General features: G+C 47.9%; 1 protein-coding gene across 1 annotated transcript; it reads right to left on the bottom strand.

Moving 5' to 3' along the window:
- Positions 1-4746: 4746 nt before the first annotated feature.
- On the bottom strand, positions 4747-5790 carry LOC142830808 (olfactory receptor 52E8-like). The gene has a single exon (XM_075938140.1). The coding sequence runs from the start codon at positions 5749-5751 to the stop codon at positions 4747-4749; it is 1005 nt and encodes a 334-aa protein (XP_075794255.1). The 5' UTR covers positions 5752-5790.
- Between the last annotated feature and the right edge of the window lie 2918 nt (positions 5791-8708).

The raw sequence follows: 8708 nt of genomic DNA, 5'->3' as shown, positions 1-8708 counted from the left end.
CTCTAGTCCTTCTATTATGGGAACTAATGAAGAACTTTTCTTTATTCACCCTCTCTACACCACTCATGCTTTTATAGACCTCTATCATAACCCCCCTCAGTCTCCTCTTTTCTAAGCTTAAAAGTCCCAGTCTCTTTAGCCTCTCTTCATATGGGATCTGTTCCAAACCCCTAATCATTGTAGTTGCCTTTTTCTGAACCCTTTCCAAGGCCAAAATATCTTTTTTGAGGTTAGGAGACCACAACTGTACACAGTACTGAAATATGGCGTACCATAGTTTTATACTTCCCCTCTTCTTTGGACGTTAGGAAAAAGTTCCTAACTGTCAGGGTGGTCAAACACTGGAATAAATTGCCCAGGGAGGTTGTGGAATCCCCATCTCTGGAGATATTTAAGAGTAGGTTAGATAAATGTCTATTAGGGATGGTCTAGACAGTATTTGGTCCTGCCATGAGAGCAGGGGACTGGAATCGATGACCTCTCAAGGTCCCTTCCAATCCTAGTATTCTATGATTCCTTCTTCCCCTGGCTTCCCCCTTCCAGCTCCCCTCTCCCACCTCCTTTTCCCAGTCTTCCCAGAGATTAATCCCCCCCACCCAGTTTTGTTAAATAAAGTTTCTATTTTTAACACACGTGTCCTTTATTTTGTACATCAGGAAGGGGGGCTAGGGAGGGGTAAGTGGAAGGAGGTGAGGGAGGAATGGGGTACGAGCCCCCGAAGGGGAGGACTGGGGTGGCTCTGTGGGCTTCTTGAGGTGGAAGCTCTTCTGCAGGGTCTCCTGGATCCCAACAGCCCCCGAATTGACCTCCCCCCAGATGGCAGCCTGCGGCAAGTGCAGCCGGGCTGATGGCCGAGTGCTGTGATGTGCCGAGTGTGGGCACTCAGGGCACTCCAAGCCAGGACTGCTTTGCTGTCCCTCACAGAGGTAGACGGGCAAGCAGGGAACCCTGAGAACTGTCTGTCCGGGGTGGGGGTCGGGACCCTTTAAGCACAGCCCTCGGCTAGCCTGAGGCAGCAGCTTCACACTCTAAGTCCTAACCTGATGCCCTGCCGGCACTGCTTCCGGCCAGCCTTAACCCCGGTTCAGGGTCCACTCAATGTGGACATGCTAGTTCGAATTAGCAAAATGCTAATTTGAATTAGTTTTTAGGTCTAGATGCACGAGTTCCAATTAGCTTAGTTCGAATGAACTAATTCGAATTAAGTTAGTTTGAATTAGTGCTGTTGTGTAGACATACCCTGAGTTGTAAAAAATGGATGTTATTGCAAAATGTTTGGATTCAATTTAAATACAAGATGTAGGTCTCAGCTAGCCCAGGCAGCTTTGTTAACTTAGTTCTAGATCTCTTTGATGTTAGTATGTTAAAGTGAAGGGATGGAATATTGTAATACATAGTGATGTTAATGTTAGATAGGAAGAAGTTTAATGTTGAAAGAATTTGTAACTTTGTAAAAGTGACTAGAAGTACCCCTTTTTTTCCATGTTGCAATTCTGTACACGTATTCTTTGTGTGAATGAGAGAGAGAATGTTTTAGGAGACATAAGTGTGAAGGACGCTGCATGCTCTAATGGTCAGAGGATGGCCTGGAGACTCAGAAGCACCAAATAATACGAGTTACGAATGAGTTACAGACGAATTACAGACCAAATATTTGGCCGTAACGCGAAGTGTTCGTAATTTGGATCCCATTGAGTTACATGGCAACAGCGCTGTTAGTAAGCGTGGATTGCATTTGCAGTTTGGGGATCGCATTTACGACTGCTTTGGTCGTAAGTGCGGATGGTTGTAAGTGGAGGCGGTCATAAGTCGGGGACCGGCTGTAATCAATTAGGTGAAAGCATATTGGAAACACAGACTACCAGGGCAGCCTGATGAACCCTGAACCTAGTGGCAAGCACCCCTTGATAAGGAACCAATGACAACTTTTGCTGGAAAGACAACACCCAGGTGTGGTCATCAGTGGACTGATGTCAGATAACACCCAGACAAGGCAATATGCATACCCCACTGCTTTCAATCTCCTTGGGACCAGCTGCTCTGGGCCTGCGATGAACCCTGGTTGCATGACCATACCTGACCCCTAGGTGTGACTCTCTCTGCACAGTATAAACCAGCAGCTTGGGATTGTTGAGGGACAACAATATGGAGATTGACCGCTGGAGTTTGACAGGAACACATAATCTAATCAACTTCCCTTACTCCCTGTGAGGAGCAGCACTGCCAGGACCGATGGGGGAGCCCTCTAAGTTCCAGATAGCCTGTCCTCACCACACAAGCTAATTCAAATCCTAGAAGATCGACTGTAGCAGCACTGACCTTCTCAATAGGGTAGACAAGCCCACAGGGAGACCTGCCAGCCCAGACACTGGAGTGCCTCTGGGGGAACAGACTCAGGAAAAGTTGCACACACAGGGTGTTCCCATGGAAGGGGTGGAGATGGGGGCCTAACCCCCTCCCCCCCAAAAAATTGTCCTGCAACAAGGAGGGCCCCATAAGAAGAAAACAGACCAGATTAATGTTTACATTGAATTTATTCTCTTTCTTGGTTCATTCCCTCGCAGTCTCTCCCAGGTGGAATTAAAACCTTACGTTCCAGGCCGAGTCAGACTTTATAGGACTACTCCAGCTGGAGGGCACTTGGATTCCCAGAGCTGGACTCTCTGCCTGCTCCTCTGCCCAATCTGGGGTATTTCTCTGGGGCAGAAGAACCAGGGCGTTTAAGCCCTGGAATGAGACCGAATGAATTATCTTGTCTGAACCAAACAGGGGCATCCTACCCACCAATACTCAGATTCCTTACAGTCTGGAGTTGCCAAGCATGGCTGTATCTTTCTTTGTATCTAAAGGCTAGGTGCTAGGCCCTGATTTCGCTACATTGTACAATTGTGTATTTATTATTTGTCGGGTCCAAGCCTCCAGACATAATGCTCCAGTTCAGGAGTCTTGAGCTTGAACCTTCACAAACAAAGAGGGTGAAACAGGCCTTGCCCCAAAGATCTTAGTACCAAATGAAGACAAGACTGTGTGAAACAAGCCACAAAAAGATTAAGGGAGAGACAAGGGAGTAACAGCACTAACGACAAAACGGGTTTTTTACAGGTGATTCCCCGAGACATTGAGATGATGGAAGGTAGTGAGACTTCTGACAGTGGAAAGTGAACTACCCCCAGCTGTGAAGGTGGTGTGAGGAGCTGGTGGCGAGGAATCCACTGTAGAATACTTTGATATTTTAGAGAAAACATCTGGAAATGTTGTAAGTGCTCTGATTTCTGAGACACACCAACACACCAGAGAATCACCGTCTGCATACCAGAGTGGACTACAGGTAGTAGCCCAAGAAATGTTAGAGGCTGGTGGGGTGAAAGATGCTGAATCAAACTCTGATAAAGAAGACCATTTTTTTCTGTGGTGAACATAAGAATGACTACAGTTGGTCTAGCCCAGTATCCTGTTTGTGATGAGTGGCCAACGGCAGGTGCCCCAGCAGGAGTGAGTTGAACAGGGAACTGTCACGTGATCCAGTCTGGGAATGGGCGACAGGCGAGGGGTCACATGATGATTTCCTGTTCTGTTCATTCCCTTTGGGGCACCTGGTGCTAGCCACTGTGGGCAGACAGGACACTGGGCAGGATGGACCTTTGGTCTGACCCAGTCTGGCCATTCTTATGAATTATGAAAGCCATACACCCTTGGGGTGCCATTCACTGTCCCATGTAGCAGCACTTAGACCACTTACAGGGTACGTCTAGACTACATGGCTCCGTCGACGGAGCCACATAAAGTAGTTTACTCAGCATAGTCAAAGAAGTGGGGATTTAAATAATCCCCGCGTCATTAAAATAAAAATGGCTGCCGCGCCGTGCTGATGATCAGGTGATCCGGCACAGTGCGGCAATCTAGACGCGGCACGGTTGACAAGGGAAGCCTTTGTTTACCGCTCCGGTATGCCTCATGAAACTGAACCACACCCAGTAGCAAGTGGGTTACACCACTGCTGGGCAAAAAGGAAGCCTACCTGAAAAAGCAAAACTGCATCTATCATCTGCCTGGGTGGGAGGGTTCTGCATTCACATCCTAACCAGAATTAGACTGCGATGGTGGGTTTGTTTTATTTGTTATTGTAATCAAATTTCAGCTGTTTGCTGTCACCTGCCCTCCCTGAAAAGCTCCCGTTCCGTTGCTAATGCATCTCTTTTCTTGGTTACCCATCACTCCACACAGTGTCTGAGGTGCCAAGGGGAAAATCTCAGCTCATGAGCTAAAGAGCTGGTGTGTAGCCACTTGCCGTTGGAGACGTGATGTCCAGGGTCACACATTCCTACTGGTCGGGTGAGGCAAGCTTGGAGGCCTTTGCCAGTTGCCGCCTCATAGTGCAAGGGGCAGCCCTATTAGGTGTGACACAGGGCCCAGGTGGACTTGAGTTCCAGGTGGCATCTTGGATGGACCATCACAGAGATGATCCAAACGGTGATGAGGGGCAGATGAGGAGCAAGCAACAAGTGTGGGGCCTTAAAGGACAAGAGATAAAAGTGGCTCGGGGTTCGAGAGGAGATGTGGAGCAGGTCCCTTAGGAAAAAGGTGGGACAAGGGCAGGGCCTCGGGTGTTCAGTTACAATTAGTTGGCAACCCTATGCGTTGTGCACAGAATGACTCCCTAGTGTGTCAGACTGAGAAAACACAGTAAAGTGAGACTCTCCTTTAATCTTTCTTTGGTCAGTCAGTGAATCATGGAGGAGTACCATGTCACCAGCCAGCAACCCCAGGAAGATCTGTCTGAGGGCCAACACCTGAGGAGAAAGCTTTAGTCCCCTTATGAGTAAAGAGACGAAGTAGCCTATTCCGGATTTCTTTGGTCCTCACCCCGTAGATGACAGGGTTCAGCATGGGGGGAACCAGAAGGTACACGTTGGAAATGAAAACTTGGAAATAACGGGGCAAATTGTGGCCAAAACGGGATGTCAGGGAGGCAAAGAGAGTTGGGATGTAAAAGGCTAAGATGACACAGATGTGCGAGCCGCAAGTCCCAAAAGTCTTGAGCCGGGCATCCTTTGTGGGGAGGCTGAAGATGGCCCTGAGGATCTGGATATAGGACAGGATGATAAAAGACACATCCAGACCAATCCTACAGTATAGCACAAAAAGACCATAGTAACTACTGATGCGGGTGTCAGCGCAGGCCAACCTCACCACATACATGTTCTCACACTGAGTGTGGGGGATGATGTTGGTTCTGCAATATGGCCACTGCCTTGCCAGCAAGGGACAGGGCAGTATAAGAATGCTGCCACGCAACAGAATGACCAGGCCAATCTTCATCACCAGGGAGTTTGTCAGGATGGTGGAATGTCGCAGGGGGTGGCAGATGGCCACATAGCGATCAAAAGCCATAGCTGCAAAGATCCCAGACTCTATCTCTGAAAAGCAGTGTATGAAAAACATCTGTGTAAGGCAGGCACTGAAATCAATCTCCCTGGAATTGAACCAAAAGATTGCCAGAATTTTGGGCAGGGTGGATGTGGAGAGCACCAGATCGGTGATGGCCAGCATGCAGAGGAAATAGTACATGGGTCCATGGAGACTAGGTTCCCTCTTCACAATAAATAAGATGGCAAAGTTTCCCAAGATAGCTATGACATACATGGTGCAGAAGGGGATGGAGATCCAGACATGGGCCACCTCCAGACCAGGAATGCCCAGTAAGATGAAGGTGGAGGGGTTGGTGAAAGCAGTTGTGTTGGCATCCGTCATGGAGTCGGGGAGAAGCAATTCAACTCTTAGGCAGAACAGTGTCTCTCACTTGAAGCAGATACTCCACAGAGTTTCTCGATGTGCCCAGGGTCTAGGGTGATGGTCACAGTGTAATTGCCTGGTTGGAGATACAATGTGAATATGAGACACCACATACACAACTGTTGACTGTTCTCAAGGGTGAAGGAGAATTGTACTTTCTTCACACTCTGAAAAATGGCACTTTCATTATCTAGACACATAAGTTATGAAAAAGATGCTAATAATTCCATGTCTGATGGTGCTCCATGCATCAAAAATTTCTATATCTTATGGTGTGTGAAACCTTAATAGGCTCCAGCAGGAAATACATCCCAGAGAATAGACCTTGCCAGAAGTGGTAGCAACTCCATGGACACAACAGCTCATTCACGGCACAGTCAGAACAAAGACCATGTTTGGATGCCTAAGGAAAGGGATAGAGCAACAGCTGCTCCGGACATGTGCTCTGTTTTGTTCCTTCAGTCTGTGTAAAGGAAACAGCATGTAGAACGGGAATTCTGAGGCTGGTGTTGGGGAGCTGCCATATGCAATCAGACTTAGACGTCTGGGACAGATAGAGGAGAGGAAAATGAAAAAACGGGACTCATTACATTACATTGAAATGGAGACAGCGAGAAGAGTTGCCAATCAATAATATCTCTAGTGACTCATTGGTACAAAGGGCAAATTCCTCACAACTGTGTCAAATCATCCCACATTTTTTTGGGAGGAAAAGTTAGGCAGAAAAATAGGAATGTAAATTGGGATTTCCTAAAAAAAACCCGATTCCATGGTTAAGAAATTGGACAATTTGGCTAAAAATCCAGTTCATTGGTTAAGTGAAGGTAGCTCTTAAGGGAGAAAATGCCCCATATCCCACACCAGAGAAAAGAAAATTTGATACTAAGCTATACAAATTGCAAAGGCATATAGGGGTGCATATAGGAGTGCATTAGAACCCTATAGGGAGGTTCCAAAGAGGCTGGAGAGAGGCTGTTCTCAGTAGTGACAGATGCAGAACAAGGAGCAATGGTCTCAAGTTGTGGTGGGAGAGGTCCAGATTGGATATTGGGAAAAACTATTTTACTAGGAGGGTGGTGAAGCACTGGAATGGGTTACCTAGGGAAGTAGTGGAGTCTCCATCCCTAGAGGTGTTTAAGTCTCGGCTTGACAAAGCCCTGGCTGGGTTGATTTAGATGGGATTGGTCCTGCCTAGAGCGGGGGGCTGGACTTGACGACCTTCTGGGGTCTCTTCCAGTTCTATGATTCTATGATAAGGGGATGGTTGGATGAAATAACCTGATCTTGGTAACTAATTGACCATTCATTATAGGGAACTTTCTGGGTGTCTGGCTGGTGAGTCTTGCCCACATGCTCAGGGTTTAGTTGATCGCCATATTTGGGGTCAGGAAGGAATTTTCCTCCAGGGTAGATTGGCAGAGGCCCTGGAGGTTTTTCGCCTTCCTCTGTAGCATGGGGCACAGATCACAGCTGGAGGATTCTCTGCATGTTGGGGCCTTCAAAGTATTTGAAGGCTTCAATATCTGAGATATAGGTGAGAGGATTATTCTAAGAGGGGTGGGCGAGATTCTGTGGCCTGCACTGTGCAGGGGGTCAGACTAGATGATCATAATGGTCCCTTCTGACCTTAAAGTCTATGAGTCTATGAGAAGGAGCATTGGCAGCCAATCCAGAGAAGTGATTATTCCCCTTTAGTCAGCACTGGTGAGGCCACATCTGGAGCACTGAGTTCAATTCTGGGACCCCCTTTACAAAAAAGATGTCGTTCCATTGGAGAAAGTCCAGCAGAGGGCAACAAAAATGATTAGGGGGTTGGAGCTGAGGGATTTGGACTTATTTAGTCTACAGAAGCGAAGAGTGAGGGGGGATTTGGTAGAAGCCTTCAACTTCCTGAAGGGAGGTTCCAAAGAGGATGGAGAGAGGCTGTTCTCAGTAGTGACAGATGCAGAACAAGGAGCAATGGTCTAAAGTTGCAGTGGGGGAGGTCTAGGTTGGATATTAGGAAAAACGATTTCCCTAGGAGGGTGGTGAAGCACTGGGCTGGGTTCCCTAGGGAGGGGGTGGAGTCTCCATCACTAGAGGTGTTTAAGTCTCGGCTTGACAAAGCCCTGGCTGGGATGATTTAGTTGGGTTGGTCCTGCTTTGGGCAGGGGGCTGGACTCGATGACTCCTGAGGGCTCTTCCAGCCCTGGAATTCTATACGATCTGAATGATGCCCTATGCCACTGGAAGGGCTTACGCCTGTAAGTAATGGGAGGGGATGCCCCCCAAAGGGTCACATTTTACCTATTGATACTGGAGCAAATTCATCCCTGTGGCAAGGGGCTATTTATTGGCTATGCAGAGCAGAAAGGATCCCAGATTTACTCTGTCCTGGTGTGCGCTGGGTTTGTCCAGCAGAGGAGCTCCTCAGCCCGAGTTGTCCACCTGTGAGTTGTGAGAGGGACGTGTCTTATATGGCAGCTCCCCTCAGGCAGCCATGTCACACATCTTCCTCAGCCCAGCATCTGCAGCAGTGTCCTACTCTGAGAGCCGGCATGGGGCTGTGCACTGTTAACAAACGGCTCCTGCCCGAAGGAGTTTACAAACAGTTAAGACAAGACACCACCACTGTCTTAACAAACCAGAAAAGGGTTAGGGGAGAGATGGGAGTAGCAGCACTAAGAAGGGATTATTTTGTGATCCTTTCAGACTTTAAACTCTCTGAGGGTATGTCTACTCTAGCTCATTAATTCGAGCTAGGTAGGCAAATCAGGCAACCGGAGTTGCAAAAGAAGCCCGGGATTTAAATATCCCAGGCTTTATTTGCATGTTCCCATCCGGCCGCCATTTTTAAATCCCCCTAAGTTCGAACGAACTGCCCGCGGCTACATGTGGCAGTTTAAAGTTAATCCGAACCAAGCCCTTAGTTCGGA

Source organism: Pelodiscus sinensis, chromosome 1, assembly GCF_049634645.1.
Source record: "Pelodiscus sinensis isolate JC-2024 chromosome 1, ASM4963464v1, whole genome shotgun sequence".
NCBI lineage: Eukaryota > Metazoa > Chordata > Testudines > Trionychidae > Pelodiscus > Pelodiscus sinensis.
Note: the sequence above shows the minus strand (reverse complement) of the source record. Positions and strands in the feature narration are given on the sequence as shown.